At 50.7% G+C, this 23,063-nt stretch overlaps 1 protein-coding gene across 1 annotated transcript in view; it reads left to right on the top strand.

Annotated features, from left to right (window-relative positions):
* ANKS6 (ankyrin repeat and sterile alpha motif domain containing 6) overlaps nt 1-23,063 on the top strand; it is a 50,139-nt gene that overhangs the window by 14,966 nt on the left and 12,110 nt on the right. Inside the window, exons 5-12 of the mRNA XM_058523625.1 lie at nt 151-257; nt 2,071-2,219; nt 3,485-3,680; nt 4,447-4,496; nt 7,539-7,748; nt 8,837-8,990; nt 10,840-11,009; nt 18,784-18,967. Of these exons, the coding sequence (XP_058379608.1) occupies nt 151-257; nt 2,071-2,219; nt 3,485-3,680; nt 4,447-4,496; nt 7,539-7,748; nt 8,837-8,990; nt 10,840-11,009; nt 18,784-18,967 (1,220 nt within the window). The remainder of the gene's footprint in view (nt 1-150; nt 258-2,070; nt 2,220-3,484; nt 3,681-4,446; nt 4,497-7,538; nt 7,749-8,836; nt 8,991-10,839; nt 11,010-18,783; nt 18,968-23,063) is intronic.

Below are 23,063 nucleotides of genomic sequence, written 5' to 3'. Positions count from 1 at the left end.
TGCAGTTTTATACGTCCTTCCTACACGCCCTTCTTACACGCTCAGAGACGGCTCTGTAGTTAAAGTCATCAGGCTTGTTGCCCAGGAGCAAAGCCACGCTTTCGCTTTCAGTGGGGGCCAGCTAACTCTGGCTTTTTCTTTCTTCCCCAGGAATAAGGAAATTGTCAAATATCTGCTAAACCAGGGAGCTGATGTCACTCTTCGTGCAAAAAACGGGTACACGGCCTTTGACCTAGTGATGCTGCTGAGTGATCCTGGTGGGTTGTTTCAGGAAAAGAGTCTAAAGCCCACCCGGCCTTTCTCTGGCTGGGAATCGAGATGCTCACCTGTGTTTCAAGCACTTGCTTATTCCTGGAGGAGGCCACTCTCAGGCCCCGAGAGCCCACCATGTGGCCCTAGGCGAGTCGCTCCCTTCCCCGGGGGCTGAGCTGAGACCCGTGGTCCCTGAGGCCTCGCCCAGCACCAGCCTTCTGGGAGTTTCCAAGGAAGGAAGGCCAGCAGGGCGTGTGTCCGCCTTGGCAGTCCACACACATCCTGGAATGGTGGCTGTGCTTCGTAGCCAGGAACTCTGAGTGACTCCGGAGGAGACAGAAAGGCCCATTTGACAAGCAGAATCAGAGATGGAGCAGTGACCCCTTGGCTTAGTTGTGTAGGGGATGCTGCTGGGTCGAGGGCACGGTGCCGGGGCTGTCGCCATTACTAGCCTGCCTCTCTTGGTCCCCGGCTGGCACCCGCTGCTCCCCCCATCCCTCCCCCACTGTGACAGGCCCTCCTCTGGGACCTGGGACTTCCGTCTAGCCAGCTCAGGGGGCAGGGTCTCTCTGTCGTCTCTCATATTACCCTGGAGTTTCAGCCCAGAGAGGGAAAAGCTGGGGGCCCCTCCTGACTCCCAGGCTTTGAGCCCTGAACCAGATCCCAGCCTGCTGCTGTGGGAAGAGGACTTTTACAACCACAGTCCAAGTGGGGTTTCTCCTGCTGCTCTTAGCTGCGGGGTGGGCTGGGGCACCCTTCCTCATCGCCAGCAGAGCCTCGTCGCCACCCCTCCCCGCTGCAGGCCCACACGTCACAGCTACCACAGATACACGCTTGGTTCCATCCCGTCCTCGAAGAGTGTGCAAGGGGAAGGACCTCACATCCTCTTGTGGAGGGGCGGTGACCGAGTCCAGGGAGGCCACTGACCCTTGCTAGAGAGCTGGGGTCCTCCGCCCAGGTCCAGTGATCTCGCTCCGCCTAATCGGAGACCCTGCTCTCAGCCAAGAGGTCACGTCATCCAGAATTAGAGTCTCCTGTGACCCCGGGCTGGATGACGCACACGCTGTTCTCTGACAAACTCGTCTCTTTCCATATGTCTCGTCTCCCTCACTCCCCACCCATTTGCTCCCTCCCTTTCCCATTTAAACAACCTACCCTTAGTGGATTTTTTTTCCTTTATGGGCTTTTAAATGAAGATTTTGCCCAAAATTTTCCAAGAAACACAGGCTTATTATTGAACACTTGGAGAGAAAAAAAGAAACAGTAGTTAAGAGAAAAGCACTGTTAATAATTTGTGGTATTTTCTTCTCTATCTTGTTCTTTGTTTTTTTTTATAGACTTAAAAAATATTTTAATAATAACTAGTAATACTTAACCTTTCTTAAGCACTCACCATAGGCCAGGAATTCCCTTGGATCCTCCAGACCTTTCTGTTGTGGGTACTAATGTCACCCCTTTTTACAGCGGCACAGAGAGGTTGCTTAATTTACCTGCAGTTACACAGCCTGGGATGGGCAGAGGCAGAATTTGAACTTCTGCTGTCTGGCTGCAGAGCCTGTACTTTTTTAAACACACCACCCCCCTGCCTTCCTGGGGGAGAGGGCTTCTGGTTTTTCTTTCTGGTTAAGTGGGTTAAGCCCTGCTGGCCTGTTTGCCACCTTCTGAAGATCAGATGGAGAGCAGGCGCCTTGCCCCTGGGATAACACGGACCCTGGAGCTGCAGGCTGAGCTCTAAGGCTGACGGGGGTCATCTTGGGCCCCCTCCCCATGGCTCGACAGATGTATTTGCACGTAAAATGCTGCCTTTTGTGCCCGTAGACACGGAACTTGTTCGACTGCTGGCATCTGTCTGCATGCAGGTGAATAAAGACAAAGGCCGGCCCAGCCCCCCGACACCCCCACCCCACTCGAAGGTCCGACAGCCCTGGAGTGTCCCTGTGCTGCCCGATGACAAAGGCGGGCTTAAGGTTTGCCTTTTCCTGTCTTAAAGGGCTTTAGAGAGCCAGGTCAGTGGGCTGGGGATGCCCACCACTTCCTGTGAACCCAGGGCTGGTATAGGCTGGGGTGGGGGGCAAGAAGTGAGCTGGGGGCGAGCAATAGGGGATGGTGAGGACCAGGGAAAACTGGGGTGATCGTAACCTCTCGGTGGCAGCAATAGCTGCTTTGCAAGAATGTGGGTCCGTGTTGCCAGATCTTCCCATTTTTTCCCAGAAGAAACTAGAAATCCAGATTTTGATGTGGAAACCCAATCATAAATGTAGAGAATTTTTTAAAATTCTGCATGATGTAGTACTGAGCTGGCCAAACTGGATACCTCTCTACTCAGGCCGTCTGTCTGTGGCCTCCACTGTGGTATGTAGAATGTTTGCTGATGGCGCCATTCTGGGATCTCGCCGCGGTCCACAGCCCCTTCAGCGTCCTCCTGCAAACACCAAACCAGCTCTCGTTGCTTATTTCTAGCTGCAAGCCAAGCATTTTTCTTTGAATTTCTCATCCTTCCCATCCCGCTCTACTTGTTTGAAATCAAACATTTTTCCCCATCCTGTCTGGGGTTCCAGCTCCTTCTCAGATCTGCGGACTCGGCGTTCCTTTCGTGTTCGTAGTGCGCTCAAGCCCCGGGATTCTTCCTCACCATGGTGTTTGCATGGATCCCTTCCCCCCGCCCCCTGCCGTCTCCGTAGGCCAGGCCCTCACAGCCTCCCTTTGAGCTGTTGTGGGGTTGTAAGGACACCCTGGGGGTGGCACCCCTCCTCGCTGTAGGTGGGGAGGCATCAGCTGCAGGAGCAGAGGGCCCAGGCCTTGGTATGGACACCCTGTCGCCTCTCACTTTCTCACTGGAGTAGAGAGAAAGAGGTCATGCAGTGAGAGATGGTAAGGTGTTTGGCGTTGCCTCTGTGTCCATCTGTCTGTCCCTGACTTGCTGTAAGACTTTGAGCAAGTTGGCACCCCTGTCTGGGTCTCGGTTTCTCACTCTGTGCAGTGAGGAGGTTGATAAGATGAGAAGTGGCAAATAGGGCTCGCCGCCACCTGCAGCCTGTTTGGACATGGCCCCTAAGGGCTGGGTCGGGAAGAGTTTAGAGAGAACCACGGCTTTTGGGGGAAGCGTGCTGTGATCGATCCTGATGCCTGCCGTGGGCCCGGGAGGAGGTGGGGAAGCACGTGTGAAGTGTAGTCACTATCCTTGGGCTGGGTGTTCCTGGGGCATGACCTCTGCCCTGCATTCCCTTGGCAGTCCTGGTGGAACCGAATGTCCAATCGGTTCCGGAAGCTCAAACTGATGCAGACCCTGCCCCGTGGGCTGTCCAGCAACCAGCCGTTGCCTTTCTGTGACGAGCCGGAGCCAGCGCTGGACTCCACAATGAGGGCCCCCCAGAACCAGGCAGGCCGCTCTGGGCTCCCCGATGTGGCTCCCACGATGAAAGACAATGGTAAGAAAAAGCTGCATGCGTGGTAGAGTTTCCAGAATGGTCAAACCCAAATCCTCTGCCCTCTGTCCTCCCTCCTGGGCTGGTGTCAGAGGTGAGCTGATGTTGGAATGTCACACTGGAGCAGAGTGGCTGCTTAGGCGAAGAAGAGACTTAGGCAGGGACACAGATGCTTTCAGCGTGGTAATCAGCGAGGCTGGTGGCAGGAGTCTTGGGTTCCTGTCGCATCTGCCCTACCGGGGGACCCAAGGCCAGTTGCTGCCTCTCTCTTGCCTTTGATGGGATTTTCCCACCTATGAAAGGTGACCGGTTTCTGGCTGTGAAAGTGTTTTGAAATTAGAAGGAGTTACCTAGGGGAAGGCGGTAGTGAGCTCCCCACCACTGGAGGTATTCAGCAGTTGGATGACTTTGCCAGGGCGCTGAAGGAGATTCCCACACCGATTGGGAATTGATTAGATCAAGTCCCGTCTGAGTCAGGCTCCCCGCACCCAGACTGGCTCCTTCGTCACCACCGTTGGAGACAGACTATCGAGCTGGGCACAACACTGTCTGACCCAGCACGGCAGTGGTTTATGGAAAAGCTGAAAACACACTCTGAGTTACTTTTATATGCTTTCCTTCTATTCAGATATTGAATACCAGTTATTATTAAATATTTAATCACCCAGGAGAGTTGGTTCTCCAGGATAGAGGCCAACCTGGCCACTCATCCTCCCACTGTGAGCTCGTCAGGGGGGTCAATTTCAGGAAACTTCCATTTGTCTCTCAGGTCCTGGGAGCACGAGAGGAGAAAAGCAAGATGTGCTATTGACAACCATGGTGAGTGTGGGCCCTTCTAAAAGCACTTCAGGTCCCTACCAATCATTCGTTGACTGATTTACAGGGAGGGCTGTGGACATTTGTCTTTGTGGGGGTCACAGATGGGGTTGATATCAAAATGTGTAACAGAGGGTACAGCTCTGGAACCGAGGAATCAGAACAGATCCAGCCCTAGCTGGGTAGGGCTGTGCTGGGGCTCAGCGGCCAGATGTGAGCCCTGATCCCATTCTCAGGGACGCAGCACTGGGGACAGGGCGTTGAAGGGGTAGGAATTGGTGAGTGACATTGGACTCACTGTTTTGGTTATGGAGAGCCGGGGGGGGGGGGAGAGGAGTCACAGAGGAAGGTGTGTTTCCAGCCTGAGAGGCCTCAGTTTCCTCATCTATAAACTAGAGGTGTATCAGGATTAGGTTCAGCTATGAGTAACAAAAAGTCCCCACATAACAGTGGCATAAATAAGACAGCAGCTTATTTCTCTCAAGTAAGTAAAGTTGGGGACTGGTACATTATGCCATGGAGTTAGGGACCTAGGTCCTTTCTACCTGTTGGTCTCCCATGCATGGCTTCTATTACCAAGATCACCTCTTGGTCCAAGATGGCTGCCAGAGCTCTGGCCATCACTGCCTCATTCCAGCCAGCAGGAAAGATGAGGGGAGAAAAGGTGGCTGTGGGCACATGCCGAGTGTCTTTAAAGAAGTTTCCTGGAAACCCACATGTCACTTCTGCTTACATCAAATCAGCCAGAATTTAGTCACCTGGCCATGTCACACTGCACAGGAGGCTGGGAAATGAAGTCTTTCTTCCAGGTGGTTGTGTGCCCATCTAAATATCAGGGGTGTCTACTAAGGAAGATGCAGAAGATGGATACTGGGGGACAGTTAGCAGTCTCTGACTTAGGGGATGCTAACCCTCATGGTTGTGGTTTTTAAATAAGATCATCCCCAGGAATGATTTTAAATAAGAACTTCCAGGAAGTTCTTAGCATAGTGCCTGGCCCAGAATGAGCTCTCAGTTATCTGCTGTGTGACCTTGGACATGTTACCTCACCTCTCTGGGCTTCGTGTCCTCTTCTCTGAAATGAGAGCCTCCTGGTTGGGGTTGGACTCCAGTCCACTTAGCTCTAAGGCCCTAATCTGGAGGCTGGCCAGGAGAGGGCAGTATTGGAGAGCAGAAGAGAGCTGAGGCGCTGGCCAAGAAGGCTGGCGTGCCCCGGGACCTGCGGAGCCTGGAGCTGTCCTGACCCGGCTCTGCCCGCTCCACCCTGCCGGGCTGTAGGTGTAAACTGGTGTCTCTACACCCCGACTGTGGGTCCTTGTATGGCCCAACATTTGATCATGTCATTAAACAGCAATAATTACTTTAGTATGAAGACAGAAACGCTGTTATTGAAATCTTGGAAGATGCAGTACAGTATAAAGAAGAAAATAAAATCATCCCTGATCACACACATTATCACGATTGACACTTTGTGGTATATATCTTTTGAGTATTCTAACTATTCTTTAGCATCTATGAATATGGTATCATGTTATGTATAATAATAGCAAGTACTTAACACAGCGCTTAGGAAGAACCCGCCGCTCCTTGCAGCTCTGGATGTGTATCCGCTCGTTGAATCTCCCCAACGGCCACGAGGGGGCGCTGTCTTGCCCCGTGTTGTGCTGAGTGCGTCATGAGCACCTTCGTGTCATTAGACGCTTCTCAGCCACACACATCTCATGGCTGTGAGATACAACATGCCTTCATGGGAATGCACCTGGCTGGCCAGTGGGACTCACCTGTTGGGCGTGGGGATTTCTAGTTTTTTGTTGTGTTAACAGCTCTGGTGAATATCCTCATGCCTCGGGATAAATGTCTAGAAATAGGATTCCTGGGTCACTGCCTTCCAGAAAGTTTGCAACAATTTAGAACCTCCCCGGGGGTGACGTGCCATGTATGGTGGGTTTGCACTGCGAGTGTCCTCAGTCATCTTGCAGGTCCGCCTCCCCATTTGCTGGGCGAGGTTGCCGAGGTCCAGCCGGGACAGCCTTGTTCACAGAGTCAGGAAAGCTCAGACCAGGCAGGAGGGAACCCAGGATGCCCACCTCCCACCCTGCCGCTTTCCTGTCCCCCTCCTCATGCCCCGTAGAGGGCGCCAGTGTGCCCGCCCGCCCCTCGGTGTTGGAGGATGGCCAGGGTGCCCTGCCGCGTGGGCGTTTGCAGCCGTCCTCGCGGAGACGCCCGCCCGCCTGGCTCCCGAGGCAGGTTTGGCCGTGGGACGCCCTTCCCTGCAAAGCGCCATCTGGCACGGAGCTCTCTGTCTTTTCTTAATTAAAGTTAGTGTGGACGGTGTGAATGCTTTTCCCTGACAGCCCTCCAGTCATCGTTGTGTGGATTTTATACTGACCCCCAATCACATTTTCAAAATTTAGATTTAAATTGCAGTTGAGAATGTCAGCAGTGGGAGGTGTGGCTGGAGTAGGAAGTGTGTGGTGGGACCGGGAAGGGAGCGTTGGCTGGGCTCATAGGGAGCTGGGGGGGGACTCTCAGTCCCCGCCTCCCCTGCCCCCTCCTGAAACCCTCAGCTCTGTCACACCGGTCTCCTTGCAGTCCTGTGCACTCGTCCTGCCCCTCTGGTCCCAAGACCTCTCCACATTCTGTCCTTCGGTCTGCAGTGCCCTTCCCCCGCCCTCACTGGGCTCTCTCCTCCACGACGCCCTCTCCACCTGCAGTGAGGGGGCCCTCCTCTGTGTGCTCCGGCTCCTGTGCTCGCCCATCCCAGCACACCAGCATCGAGGCTTCACCACGGCTCTCCATCCCTCCGTCCCTATTCTCATCTTGCTGATGCGGCGAGATCCAGGAGAAGCCGAGAGCTGGGGTGGAGCAGACATGGGCCTTGCTCGCTTGCTGGGAGGAGAGCTGAGGACACCACATGGGTTTCTGGCTCGGGGGGAGGGGAAGCTGGTGGTGCCGTGGTCTGAGAAGCAGGAGAAGCCAGGAGTCCTTCTCCCAGAGCCGGGAGCCCTCCTGGGGCTCGTCTAACCGACCGCCTGTCTTTTTCAGCTTCGGAACGGAGCCCCCTTCACCAGACTCCCGAGCGACAAGCTGAAGGCAGTCATCCCCCCTTTCTTACCCCCTTCCAGTTTTGAGCTGTGGAGCTCAGACCGGTCCCGGACTTGTCACACTGGGAAGGCAGACCCCATGAAGACGGTGCTGCCCCAGAGAGCCAGCAGGGGCCGCCCCATGGGCGTGGCCAGCGGGAGCACAGATACCGTAAGTGGCTACCGCTCACTGACATCGTGGTGTGCTGCAGGCAGAGGGGATCTCAGACCTGCTAATCTAGAGGGGTTGAAGCTTTTTATTTTATTTTAAATGAGTGGTATCCTTTTGTCTAAGGAAATCCTACAAAGGAACTTAATATGTAAACATATGAAGGGGGTGAAACTGGGAGCCCCTCTTCTCTGTCCTCTCTCTGGAACCCTGGCGCTCCACGGAACACAGTTTGAAGACCTGATCTGATCCAACCTTCCCTGTAGTAGGAGGAAACAGGCCCAGAGAAGGAAGGTGATTGCTGAAGGTCACGCAGCGGGGTGTGGTGGGCCTGGGACAGAGATCAGGTTCTTGGTTTCTAACCAGGTTCCACATGACATTATTGCTCAGGTCCACGACCAAGAGCAGACACGAGGAGGCAACTATGTGCCCTGCTGGTGTTTCTTGTGCCCAGAAGGAGTGTGACCTCTGTCCTTTTGACCACAGTGGTTTCTGACTTTGGGGCCCTCAGTGTGTCTCTGTAAGGTCCTGAGGTGGTCCCTTGATGTGGGCGATGGTCTCCACGTGTGGACTGTCTGTCCTGTGGATACAGTAAATGGGCAAAGAAGATGGGTTTAGGAGCCGGCCCTGCTGCCATGTGCTGAGTGACTGGAGGAACCAGGGCCTCCGTCTCTGTCTGTAAAGTGGGGCTGACCCCTGTGCCTGCTGCTGCCTCCCAGGGCTGTCGTAATCCCACGTCACCAGTGGGAGACCCAGAGCCGGCCCCTGGGGATGCTCTGAAGGGGCAGGGCAGGTTTGCGTTTGTTCTGTAGTGTGGGAGGAGTTCGGGGATCCTGAAAGCAGGGTGACCCTGAGAAGCGATGTCACGGGGCTCAGCCTGAGCTAAGGGTCAGGTTGACAGCAGGTAGAAGTGAACTCCCATCCCTTAGGAGACTCCCCACAGGCTGAGCACTTGTCAGTAAGGACGTGCGGGTGGGTGCAGGCATCCGCTGGGGTGGGCCAGCTAACTCCAGGTCCCTCCCCACGGCGATTCTGTGCATCCAGAGGAAGGAACAGCAGACCCTAACCCAGATCCCACCTTGTTCTTGCAGACTCCTGTCAGACCGGTTAAGTTTCCATCTCTCACTAGAAGCCCTGCCTCTCCCGCCAATTCTGGGAACTTCAACCACTCGCCTCATTCCTCTGGCGGCTCCAGTGGGGTCGGGGGCATGAGCAGGCATGGTGGGGAGCTGCATAACCGCTCAGGTGGGTACCTGGGCAGCCACTCAGGGGGAGTGGGAAGATCCCTTGGGACCGAGGGTGTGACCTGCCCCCTGTGCTCGCTCTGCAGACAGTCCCAGAAACAACGGCACATGCTGTCTTTCTCCTTCATGTGGCTGAGGGATTTTTCAGTGAATTCACAATTCGGAGGTTCTTTTATGCATTTTCTTGGGGTGGGGGGGGGAGTGGAGAGGGAGGAGATAAAATCTATAATACTTTATTTTTTGAGACTTTTACAAGAAATTAGGAGAAATGCATGATGTTTGAAATCCTTCAAGGTTAAACAGAGAGCTTCTCATCCGGCCCCTTTATTGAACAGATGAGGAAACGGAAGCTCAGAGTGGGCAAGAGATTTGCCCAGGGAGACACAGCAGGGGGTGACAATTAGGACTCTAACTGGAGAGCCCCACAGTTATTTTAGACTTACAGCATCCTTTCTAGTCCTCCTCGAGGGCATCCAGGATTAACCAAAGCCAGCTTTGTGGGAAGGACACCCCTGCCTTATGCAGTTACATAAGGAATGTGTGCTTCTTGTGGGAAAGGCTTTAAGACCAGATAAACCAAAGACCAAAAAAAGGTATCATCTCACCCACTAGGGATCATCATTAACATTTTGGTGCATATCTTTGCAAAGTATTTTGTGCACGTCATATTTATGAAAGTGGAGTAACAACTTACTGAGCACTTCGTGTGTGTCAGCCACAGTGCCAGCCACTCTCAATGGATGGTCTCCTTCGGTCCCCCAGCAGCCTGCGAGGTGTCATCTCCATTCTACAGATGGGGGAACTGGGGCTCAGGAAAAGTAGATAACTCGCCAAGGTCACACAGCTGTGAAGGAGCAGAGCCGGGACCTGCACGAGGGTGGGCTGGCTTCAGAGCCCGGTCTCAGCCGGGTGCCCGGCTGAGGTGCAGACCGCCCTGTGGCCTTTCTCCTGTCTGCACCCATCATCGTACTGTGAGCACCTTTTGTGTCCATCCGCGTCTACAGCATCTCTGATAACCAGACAGCATTCCGTTCACGTGAGGCATCACAGCTTTATTAACCAGTTCCCTCTTGTTGAGCACTGGGGCTGTTCTAGATTTTGCCCTTGTAGATAATCCCTAAGTAATGCTTCCCACCTCCATGCTTACTGCACGGTCAGTGAGTCCCCTCGAATTTGCCTATCTGTAAGGCTTTTGATGCATTTTGCCCTCCAGAAAGGCTCAGTTTATACACGTGAAATGATTTGCAGCAGTGCCTGGCACCTGGTAACTGCTCTGTAAATATTGGTCATCCATGTTCCCCTCCAGCACCCTCCCCAGCCCTGGGCCTCATCACTTTCCCCTTTCTTTTATAATAATGCAGAGTTGCCGTGAGATTTGGGGAAACAGAGGGAACACGCAATCAGGGTTCTGTCGGGGAAGCAGCCCCTGAGAGTTATGGGGTGAGGAAGTTGCTGACAGGCTGTGGCAGAAGCTGGGCGTGTCAGCTCTGGAAGGGGGTGCTGCAGAGGGGCTGCTGCGGGCATCGGGGGCAGGCCCGGTCTGCGCCTGCTGGAGGCCGCGGGGCTGGCCGCGGCACGGGGAAGAGCGAGGACAGGCTGATCCTGCCACACGGCATCCTCCGCCTCCTCTCACCACAATGCCTTCAGAGCGTGGTGGCCGCGGCGTCTCGGCCGCCTCATGGTTCTCCTGCGGAGCCCCCTCCTGGTCAGCCCTGACTGGGAGCCACACGGGGTGGGGGAGGGTCTGGGAAACGCGTTTCCGGCTCAGCCGAGAGGGCGCACGATGCCCCCCACACCCGTGTGGCTCCACTCTGGGCCCCTGGCCGTCACTCCTGTTCCTGTTTCCGCAGGTGGCAGCATAGACAGTGTCCTGTCCCAAATCGCTGCCCAGAGGAAGAAAGCAGCCGGACTCGCTGAGCAGAAGCCCAGCCACCGGTCAAGTCCTGTTGGGCCGGCGCCCGGCTCCAGCCCGCCTGAGCTCCCGGTCTGCCCCGCAGGCGGTGGCGGTCCCGGCCCCAAGGTGCTTGTTCTGTTTCCGTCTCCTGCCGTTACACTCACAGATTCTGTCCTCACATGGCCCCCGTGCTGGGGGCCACGGGCCTGCCACAGTCGTGGGACAGGACTGCAGACAGGCCCTTCTGGCCGGCTCTCCTGGGCTGTCTGAGGAGGGCTGGAGCGTGTGGGCATCGCTGAGATCACCCCGTGTCCTCGGTCCCCTGCACACACGTGTTCACCTCCGGCCTGACCTCCAGGGCGCCTCCAGGTGCCTCGTCCAACCTTGTCGCACACGTGTGATCATTGATTAGAGCACAGAGGTTCAGAGTGGGTGCCAGAGCAGACTGCTGGGCTCAGGTCTCAGCCCCCCACTGTAGCATTTAGAACGGGGCCAGCACCTGTGAGCCTGCGTGAGTGCCAGCTGTAAGTGGCGACAGTATTAGCGGTGGTGTTAGCCCTCCTGCGTTATTGGTTCCTGTACACATCTTTGGAGCGTCTGCTCTGTGCCTGGCACTGCCAGAGTGAGGCTCCAGCAGTGAACTGGTTTGGCGACCACTCTCAGGTGTTACTTCAGACACAGCGGTCTCACCTCAGAGTGGTGGGGCTGCCATGGAGAAGGGAGGATGCTGTGGGGCCACGGGGGAGGACACCCCCCAGGCTTGAGGGTGTCAGCGACATCTAAATAGGGATCTGAAGGGTGAGGAGCCAGAGGAACGGGGCGGGGTGGGGGGCGGCACGTGCAGCACTCCAGAGGCGAGCACGTGGCACAGGGGAGGGGCTAAAGGGAGGTTAGGGGGCAGGAGGGAGCCAGAGCCTCACCCCCTGCCCTGGCACCATTCCTCCATCAGTACAGCCGAGAGCAGTCAGCATGCTGTGATCCTCTGTGGCATTTGTAGCGAGTGAGAAACCCACAATGCCTTTCTACGATGGGGGGCGTCTTTCAGAATCGGCCCCTCCACCCTCGAGCCCCTGCACCTGGGCTGATGAATGGAGGGAGCCCCCAGGGTGTGGGTACTAGTCGTGAGTGTGAACCGGCTCCTCCATCAGGACCCTCAGTGCAGCAGTGGAGCCCATTTCCTCCTCTGAGAGGACTCCGAGTCCGGGCACAGCCCAGTCCTTCATCATACTTTCTAGACGTCTTAAGCTTTTCCCCTGAGGAAAGTCAGATTACCTGAAGGCCTTCCCCGCACCTTGACCCAGAAGTGCCTCCAGAGATGGCTGTTTAATGGATGTTATTCAACGTCTCTTATGCAATGGGACCTGTATAATTAGGTTCCTCTTACAATATAGCCCCAGAAAAGTTTCTTTCATTATACATTAGCATATTATCCATTATGTTTAAAATTACTTGTGTAATAGGATCTATGTAATTAAGTTCCCTTTAGAATTCAGCTCTCGAAAAACTGTCTCTATTGATATTTTGATACGTTTTCTTTCATCAGATAGTAAGAATTATATAATTATTATATTTCTTTTTGCCTTTGCTGCTAGGAGACTCAGAGCTACTCGTTAAAGTCAGTCTGCTAGTCTAGAGCTTTGATATATAGTTTTCCTCTTCTCTGTTGTCTAATATTTTCTGTTTCTATTTTGATCTCATATGTTAGATATTATTAACTTTGTTAACCAGCATTGGAAATAGGTAAGCATCTAAGTTATAAATTATATTAACCATTACCTCACCTGGATGCATCTGTATATATAGTCTATATATAAGTAAATTCTGATGAAAGGAAATTGACCTTGTCAAAAGATGCTTTCAGGAAATAATAGACTGGGGAAATGATTCAGTTCAGTGATCACTTGATATTCTTCATTTAATAATATGCCATATCATTATGCCATATTGGGGAGCCATTTAAAAATTCAGGTTTCTGGGCTCCACCCAGCGTAACAATGAGACTCTCAGGACGGGGTCTGGGGAGTCTGTTTTTACCCCCAGAGAGTGTCGCAGCCAGCCCAGCCCAGGGCTCCTGGAAATCACGGCCCTCAGTCAGGACACGGGGGTGGCCTTTCTGTCAGAGGCTCCACAGCAAAATGGAGACATGAAGTACTTTTCAAAGACTCCCTTAGGAAGAATTAGAAATTAGTATTCAAAATATGATCCTCCCAATTCTGGTCCTTGTACTCTGCCTAAAGAAAGCAGCACTGTAATGATGGAACATTCACTCACTGGGCTTCTAGCATGCCGTGTACTCTAGGAGGCACCGAGTTGGGGAGGCAGGGTGTGCACCAGCACGTCCCAGGTCTCTGGGAGCCCAGAGGCCACTGTGGAGACCAGCTTTCTGTTCCCACCTGGAAGCTCAGTGGTTGAAACAAAAAGTGTTTCTTTTTTTTTTTTAATTTTTTTTATTGTGAAATTTTTGTTGTACATTATTGTTTATCAGTCACCATATAAGTGCATCCCTCCACCCCTTGTGCCCACCCCCCACCCCCCTAGCCCCTGGTAACCACCAAACAGTTCTATCTGTGCGTGTGTTGGTTTATCTTCTACATATGAGTGAAATCATGCCCTGTTTGTCTTTCTCTTTCTGGCTTATTTCACTTAACATAATACCCTCCAGGTCCATCCAGGTTGTTGCAAATGGGACGATTTTGTCTTTCTTTATGGCTGAGTAGTATTCCATGGTATGTATATACCACATCTTCTTTATGCATTCATCAGTCGAGGGACACTTGGGTTGCTTCCATGTCTTGGCTATAGTGAATAATGCTGCAATGAACATAGGGGTGCATAAGCCTCTTTGGATTGTTGATTTCAGGTTCATTGTATAGATACCCAGTAGTGGGATAGCTGGATCATAAGGTATTTCTATTTTTAATTTTTTGAAGAATCTCCATACTGTCAAAAAGTGTTTCTTTAGCTTGTGAATCTGTGGGTCAGCAGTTTAGTCTGGACTCAGCTAGGCAGTTGTTCTGGTCTGGGGGGACCATTTACATGGCTGGCCGTTGGCTGGGGTGACCAGGATAACTGGGCCACGTGTGTCCACAGCAAGCTTGGACATGTTTTTGTGATAGTGACCCAAGGCATGACTTGAAAACTCATTGTTGTTTAAGCCAGTCAGCATGCCCACTGCAGGGCCAGTCAGCATGCCCACTGCAGGTCTAGTCAGCATGCCCACTGCAGGGCCAGTCAGCATGCCCACTGCAGGTCTAGTCAGCATGCCCACTGCAGGGCCAGTCAGCATGCCCACTGCAGGGCCAGTCAGTATGCCCACTGCAGGGCCAGTCAGCATGCCCACTGCAGGGCCAGTCAGCATGCCCACTGTAGGTCTAGTCAGCATGCCCACTGCAGGGCCAGTCAGCATGCCCACTGCAGGTCTAGTCAGCATGCCCACTGCAGGGCCAGTCAGCATGCCCACTGCAGGGCCAGTCAGCATGCCCACTGCAGGGCCAGTCAGCATGCCCACTGCATGTCTAGTCAGCATGCCCACTGCAGGGCCAGTCAGCATGCCCACTGCAGGGCCAGTCAGCATGCCCACTGTAGGGGAACACCCAGTTACATAGCAAAGGGTGTGATGCACGGAGGGGTGGGGATGCACTAATGCAGTCAGTCTGCCACACTGGGACGTAGGGAATCATCCAGATATTTCAGAGAATCCCAAATAATCTTGTCTTTACCTGCCCCCTCTCCACTAATGCTGCCCCTCCCCAGTCACGCTGCCCCTCCCCAGTCATGCTGCCCACATTTCGTGTTTCTCTGCTTTTGGCTGAGATAGATCCATCTTTTCGGGATATACTAATTATCTCCTGCTTAATCACAGGCTCTTTTTGGGAATGTGTTTCTTTGTAGAAAAAGCAGAGGGAAGAATATTAATAATTGGCAGCTTATTGACAAAGCCTTTCAAAACCTAAGAGAGGGCCTTCTTTTTCCACTCCGGGATGTAGTCATCTAGAAGCAGCATTAAAGGCTCAGCAGAAGGAAAGGTGTACCTATTTTCAGGCATAAAAACTATTTATCTCAGTCTCCCTTATCTTATTCAAGATGGCCAGTTATTAGTAAAAATTACAAGACATGAATAAGCAAGAAAAACGACACTCCCAAGAAACAAAGCGATTATCAGAATCTCACTTAGGTATGACGCAGGTGTTCGAATTATCTGACAGGGAATTTAAAAGAACTACAATTAATATGTAAAAGGCATTAATGGAAAATTTGAACAACATGCAAGATCGTATGAGTAACTATTGCAGGAGAGAGAGAAAGAATCAAAGGGAAATGCTGGAAATAAAACACACAGGAACAGAGATGAGGAATGCCTTCAACAGGCCTCTGAGCAGACTTGACACAGCCAAGGAAAGAATCAGTGGACTTGAAGATGGGACAGTAGAAATTACCCAGACTGAAACACAAAGGAAAAAGGAAGTTAAAGCAAAAATAAGGACAAAAAAACAGAGCACCCAAAAGTTGTGGGGTAATACTAACTGTTCCCACAGATGGGTAATTGGAATCCCTGAAGGAAAAGAGAGAGAATGGTGCAGCAGAAGGAATATTTTAAAGTAATGACTGAGAGTTTCCCCAAATTAATACCACAGATCCAGAAAGTTCAGAAGACACTAAATAGGATAAATATCAAAAAGAACACACCTAGCCATATCATATTTAAGATACTGAATAAAGAACTCTCAAAACTCAACAATAAGAAAACAACCAACAAATTTAAAAATGGGCAAAATATCTGAAGAGACTTCATCAAAGAAATACAAATGGCAAATAAACATGAAACGATGTTGCACATCCCTAGTCATTAGGGAAATGCAAATTAAAACCACAGTGAGGTAGCACTATACACATGTTAGACTGGTTAAAATTGAAAAATTTCTTTAAAAGGTACAAGCACTGGTGAGAATGTGGAGCTCCTGGAACTCTCGTTCAGTGCTGGTGGGAATACAAAGTGGTACAGCCACCTTGGAAAACTTTGGTAGTTTCTTATAAAACTAAACATACGCTTACCATGTGAGCTGGCTATCTCACTCCTAGGTGTTTATCCAAGTGAATTTTAAAAACCTTCTGTTCATACAAAAATCTGTTTGTGAATGTTTATAGCAATTTTTTCATAATTACCCGCAACTGGAAACATCTCGTTAACATGTGAATGGATAAACTAACTGTGGTACGTCCGCAGTGGAATACCTCCGTGCAATGGAATGCTACTCAGCAGTGGAAAGGAACACACTATTGATACATGTAGTAACCTGAATGTATCTTAAAGGAATTATGCTGAGCCAGACCCATTAGTCTACATATTATATGATTCCATTTACATGACATTCTGGAAAAGAGAAAACTATAGGGACGGAGAATAGATCAGTTATTTCCATGGGTTGGGATGGGGGGAGGGATTGACTAGAAAGGGACAGCACAAGGGAATTTGGGAATGGTGGAACTGTTCTGTATGGTACTCTGTTGGTGGGTACACGACTGTGCATTTGTCAAAACCCGTAGAATGGTACACAAGAGAGTTATTTCTACTGTATGCAAATTCACAAAGCAGAACCAAAGGTGGAATGCAGACCATGGCAACAGATCTAACTATAATACGAGTGAATGACGTAACCACACTGTAGGAGGTGGGGGAAAGCCCTCTGTCAAGTGGGTACGGTAAGGCTGGAGTAAAGACCAAAGGCAGCAGACACAAGCACTGTCCTCTACTTGATAAGTTTTTTTCTTGCAGGGATACAGGTTAAGTTCTGAAACTGCCTTACATATATATACTTTTTGCATATATATACGCTTTACCTATATACTAGAGTTGAACAAATAAGTAAATGTGATGAGCTTAGTTTTTAAGTCTCAGAGATTGAATCAAAAGGGAAATGCTGGGACCGGCCCCATGGCCTAGTGGTTAAGTTCTGTGCGCTCTGCTTTGGCGGCCTGGGTTCGGTTTCCGGGTGTGGACCTACACCACTCATTGGTGGCCACGCTGTGGTGGCGACCCATATACAAAATAGAGGAAGATTGGCACAAGTGTTAGCTCAGGGACAATCTTCCTCAAGCAAAAAAAAAACAAAAAAATGAGAAATGCTAGAGGAAACCCCATGGATGTTGATTGAAGTTAGAGGTATCACTTTGAATGCTGGCTTGTAAATACACATATACAGATGGATAGATACAGAAACAAGTGTGGCTGTGTGTGTCTGCATGGGTTAGGATGCTTCATGTATTTCCTTGCTCTGTCCACTGGAGGATTGGGAACAGTGACATCCCAGTACCAATGAGCAGTCTAGTACTCAGATTTTGGTCTCTAAGTACCATCCTGCAATAAAAGGGACCAGGGCCTTGGAGACGTGGTTTATTCCAGTGCTGGGTCAGTGAAAATACAGGATGAGCCTGAAGCATTTTGTGGTGTCAGAAAGTAAGGACCTGCTTTTAAAAGAGAAGGCAAAGAAAAAGATAGGCTTGTCAGAAGGGCATAGGAGCCCTTCTCAATGGCCAAAGCTGGAAGGATTTGAGCAAATATAAAATAAATAACAGTGGCATTGGATTGTAGCCCAAAGAGTAGAATAAATATACATGAGCCCATACTGATATGAGTAAATAACTGAGTAAATGGAGAGAAGGAACACCTCTTCCTTACACAAGAATTCTGAGTAACAAATGTGGAAGGAGTAAGGGGAATAGCAAATCACCATTAAAACGTCACAGTAGTAATTGCTCCAGACAAGATTCCCAAAGAATGCTCAATTAGTGGGCAAAACTGTAAGGAAAAACAAGATATTTAGCTCAAAATATCTCTCCCAAACAGTTATTAATTATAAAGGGAAAAAAAAGAGTAATTTAGTGATGGAGAGACCTGACAGACACCAGCTTAACTAAGTGGTGGAGGTTAACATCATCTGTAATAAGATACCAATACTTTGTGCCTCTTCGTACGATGCGCTAAGAATGGCACATCACCTCTGTGGTCATCAACCCAAAAATCCATCAGCAAATCTAATGATGAGAAAACAGAAGAGAAACCCAAACTGAGGGACAGTCTGCCAATACCTACCAGGACTCTTCAAAAGTGTCAAGGTCATGAAAGACAAGGCAAGATTGAGGAGCTGGCAGATTGGAGGAGACCAGGGGATGTGACGGGTCCACGCAACGTGGGCTCCTGGAGCGGGTCCCGGATCAGAATAGGGCGTTAGTGGGACAACGGGTGACATCCGAGTGAAGTCTGTAGTTTAGCTAATAGTGTTGTCTCAACGTTAATTTCTCAGTTTTGATAATCATGCTGTGATTATGTAAGATGTTAGCATCAGGGGAGCTGGCTGAGGGCTGCACAGGAGCGCTCTGTTCTGTCTGCAACTCTTCTCTAAGTCTAAAATTATTTCAAAATGAAAAAACGTTTTTGTTTTTTTTTAAAGCTAAATGACACACACACGAAAAACAGGAAAAAATAATGTGTCCTTTGGTGAAAGGTTGGAAGTGACAGGTTTAGATGAAGGGATATCAGGAGCAAAAAGGGGCTTTGTGTGTGTGTGAGCCCCACTCCATGTTAGAGCCAGGTTAACTGAGAGGTGGGGACCTGGCTGCGGACACTATGCTGGTGGGCTCAGGACTGGTCCCCGGGTTTCCTGACGTCGTGGGCCGCATTTTCCATCCTGTCCCCTGCCCCTCTGCTCCAGGGGAGGGTTTTCCTGTACCTGTTCCGATAATGCTGTTTCTGCTTTGCACGTTTTTCTAAGTAGATTCTGTAGTCCTGGTTAGATATCTTGTTGAGTCAGATATCATCCGTGTTCCCTGTTGTGGGCGTCTGTTTTAATCATTTCTACCCTCCAGGTGGTGGCTTATGAATTTGCCTTATTCTTTTCTGCAGAAACCGGAGACAAGCAAGAGGCCCCCATCTGGAACCTCCACTACGTCCAAAAGCACCTCCCCCACCCTCACGCCCTCCCCGTCACCCAAAGGTCACGCAGCTGAGTCCTCGGTGTCCTCCTCCTCGTCCCACCGGCAGTCCAAGAGCAGCGGGGGCTCCAGCAGTGGCACCATCACGGACGAGGGTGAGTCCCCCAAGGTCCTGAGAGCCCACCCCCTCCTCTTAGCCGTGGGGACCTGGCAGATGCCCTTCATTGCTATAGCCATCCTAGGTCAGGGGTTTTTGTTTCAAACAAACAAACAAAAACACTTACCCTGCCCCTTCCTGGAGTCTTTCTTGTTTTTTGGCCTTTGCTGTGCTAAAGGTATGGTAAGCTCCCTCAAATAGTTTTTGAATGTAGGTAAGTTTTGTTTCTATACACAAACGTACACCTGTAGAAATGCTTTTCCAGCTGTGTACCTTTCCCTGAAATAAATCAGAATTCTTTCAGTTGCAAGCGATGGAATTGCCACTCAAACTGGTTTCAGCAAAAACAAAAACAAAAAACTGATAATTTGTTGGCTCACGTAATGAGAGTGTCTAGGGTGTGCTTCAGGCATGTCTGGATCCAGGTGCTTTTCATATCTTAGGTAGGCTCTCTCCAAGTAGTGACAAGGATGTGCCCCAGCAGCTTCAGGCTGACTTCCTCTTCCTACTAACTGAGCAACCCCAGCAGAAAGAGTGCTGCTTTCTTAGTAGGTCCAGTAAAATCCCAGGGGTAAAGGTCATTGGCCTGCCTTGGCTATATTTTTAAGAACTTGGGTCATTTGCCTATCCTTGACTATTTCTGTGTCCACGGGGGTGGAATGTGCTGATCAGCCACGCCCAGGTCATGTCTGCCTTTGGAGCCTGGGGTCAGGGTCTGCCCTCTGACACTGTGTGGACTGGGAGCAGGAGAGAAGTGGCCCCTCAGAGGAAAAGTGCTATTTCCAGGAGGAGGGGATGGAGGCTGGGCAAGCAAAAGCAGTAGATGTCCACTGCAGCCAGGAGAACTCTGGAACCTGCACGCGTGAGTGCAAGCCCCTCCCGTGGGGATGAGGAGGAGAGGAAGATGGGGGAATGGCAGGCGGGAGTGGAGGCCCTGCAGTGAGGCCTCAGATAAGGGTCTGAAGATACGAAAGATAAAGAGAGATGCAGAGAAGAACCTCGTCCTTTAAAACTGCCCTCTGGTGGCCTACGGGTGTGGGGAGGGGGAAGGAGGGAGCGGAGCTTCTGAGAGCTGGCCCAGGCAGGTGCAAATCCAGGAGCGTGCGTGAATCGGAGAGGGAGGGACACCTCCTTGGGTGTGCCGGCCTCACAGACGTGTTTGCCGATGTCTCACCTCAGCTGCCCAGAGGAAGGTGCGAGCAGGTTCTGCCCAGCGGCACAGGCTCTGGTCTGGACTGAGCTGAGAAGCACACGCCACCGTCGGCATCCTCTTTGTTCTGTGATATCTAGTGTGATCATTTGCAAAGCTTCTGAGATTCAGCAGCGGCCCCATTCCTCCCTGACCGTGTGTTCTCTGTGGGATCGTCATTGCCTACCCGTGGTTCTCCCACCTCGGAGACTTTCAGGAGTCCGAGCCCCAGAAGTTCAGTTAGGGACTTGTACCCCACCTTTTTCCAAGAAAAGGTTGTGAGAGTGGATATCTGTATGCACTGTCCATGCCCACTCTGCTTCCCTCTCGCTCACTGTAAAAATGGTTTGCAGAGCCCTGGTTGGGGTGAAAACAGGAAGACTCTACAATGATTTCTTTTCAGGTTAATTTCTCTGGCTTAGAAAGCCTAGTTTCCCTATGGGGTTCCTGGGTCCTGAGGCTGCAAACCTTTGTCCTGTGGGATTAGATTGTTGCAGGACAGACCTGCAAACCATCCTCAAATGGTTATTCTTTATGATGCTTTTGTGGGAGTCGTGTGGCCCGAGTCGAGAACTGCATGCCCCGCGCATCTTCCCACCTGCGTCCCTCTCTCTGGACTCCTCCTTATCCTGCTGGAAGTGGTGAGGCCTGTGACGACGTCGCCTTTTCAGCCTCACTTTCCTCCGTGAAGGCTTCTTGGGCGGGCACCGGGTGTCATAACCTGTGCTGGGTGCTGGGATAACACAGTCGGGCTGGGGAGTCAGATGCATTCAACATAGTAACATTAAATGATTGTAACACAAGATAGATCAAGTTAGCAGCACAGCACGGAGCGCCGTGGGTGGCTTCACCGTAGAGCAGGCGTTCAGGCTGGGCCACAAGGGCTGAGAAGAGTTGGGGCCGTGGTGGTCCAGCGTCCATTGTTAAATTTACAGGAAATGTACAAGCCGATGATTAAACACAGCTATTAAAAGTCAAATTACAATGACAAAAAATATGTATAAAAAAGACAAAAAAAGAAAAAGTCAAATTACTTGAACTTAGAATAAATTATATTAAATATAATGGTATGTGGTATTTAAAACAAAATGTATTATTTACTAATTTTTTAGTGCGTTTTACTAATATCTGTGCTCTTGAGGTTATTTACATCTCTTTTATCAATATGGTGGGAATACTATATAATGAATGATGTTACTGCTCTGCATCTCTTCCCAGTTTCACTTTCAGGAACGTTATGTTGGTAGCTTAAAATCGGCCACGATGGGGATATTTACACCATAGAAATCAGCAACCACCACCAATCAGGTCTTGATTTATTCTTTTATAGATCGTCTTCAAGTAATCTAGAAGTGATGGAGGCAATGTTAATTATGCAGGTGAAACTTAGAAGTGTCACGTCTGAGGTGCTGGCCCGGTGGCGCAAGTGTGTGCTCCGCTGCGGCAGCCCGGGGTTCGCTAGTCCAGATCCCGGGCGCACACTAACGCACTGCTTGTCAGGCCATGCTGTGGCGGCATCCCATATAAAGTGGAGGAAGATGGGCATGGATGTTAGCCCAGGGCCAGTCTTCCTCAGCGAAAAAGGAGGAGGATTGGCAGATGTTAGCTCAGGGCTGATCTTCTCACACACACACACAAAAAACAGTGTCGTGTCTGTTATATTGTGAATAGCACAAAAAATTGAGAAGATATTCTTCCAGGGTTTGAAAACCGTTATCTGATTCAGCAGAGTTGCTCCCATGAAGTTCCAGCATACGTCTTCCTTGTTTCATTTCATCTTACATGTTCATGTAAACTGAACGATCAACCAGCAGTCATGTTGGAGCTATACTCATTGGCTGTGGGTACAAGAGTAGGGCAAAAATCAGTGAAGGCGTTCAGTGAGATGCCTGAAATGCAATGAAAGCATTGGCTACCTGGAATTTATAATAAAGAGTATTATATAATTTATTGTTATATGTAGATTGTGTGCTACACATCCTTTGTGTCAGTAAAATCTGCGCTAAACTTACGTTCCCATATACATGCATGCATTCCCCCTGGAGAGCCAGTTGTGAAACATTTACCAACACACCACTGTGGAGAGAGACTCGTGGAGGGAACAGCAGGAGCAGAGGATGGTGTCATGAAACCAGCATGGGTTATATGTGGACTGGGACTCGGCGCATCTCGTACATCCTAGCTCAGTAGCAGCTCTTCTGTGAAGCCTTCTCCAGGCCCTTGGGCTGGTCAGCTGTCCTCTCTGTCCCCAGGTCCCCTTGTTCACGCCCTTCACAGTAGCGCCCATCACCAACAGGAGAAGCGGGAGAGCAGGGGGCATAGCACAGCCCTGGCAGCTAGACCGCTGGGTTGGAGTCCTTGCTCTGCATGGACCAGCGGTATGACCTCACCCAAGATATGGTACCCAGCCTTTCTGTGCCTCACTTCCTCATCTGTAAATGGGGACAGTAATAGGGTCTATCTCATGAGGTTGCTCTGTAAAGAGCAAGAAGGTCATCCCTGTACAGGGTGCCTGATGGTGAGCACTGTGCATCAGCTGTCACCTTCTTCATTATATCTTCCCAGCCACTGAGCTCCTTCTCAGCACAGACCTTTCCATCCTTGCATTCCCGTCATGTAGTAGGCACATTGTTAGCCACTATGGAATGAATGAATTAATTAAAAAAGGAACTCAGGCCTCCTAACCTGCAGTCCACTCTTTTGTGAACTGCACCCACTGCCCCAGGACCTTTGCACTTGCTGTTCCCTCTGCCTGGATGCTGCCTGTTGCTCTTTCCCTTGATATCTGCACAGCTCATTCCTTCATTTACTGCTCAAGTGTCACCTTATAAGAGAGGCTTTCCCTGACTACCCTCTATAAAATAGCATTCTCCCATTTCCCATCAGCTGCCCCTCCCCACTCTGT

Source organism: Diceros bicornis, chromosome 28 (assembly GCF_020826845.1).
Source record: "Diceros bicornis minor isolate mBicDic1 chromosome 28, mDicBic1.mat.cur, whole genome shotgun sequence".
Taxonomy (NCBI): domain Eukaryota; kingdom Metazoa; phylum Chordata; class Mammalia; order Perissodactyla; family Rhinocerotidae; genus Diceros; species Diceros bicornis.
Note: the sequence above shows the minus strand (reverse complement) of the source record. Positions and strands in the feature narration are given on the sequence as shown.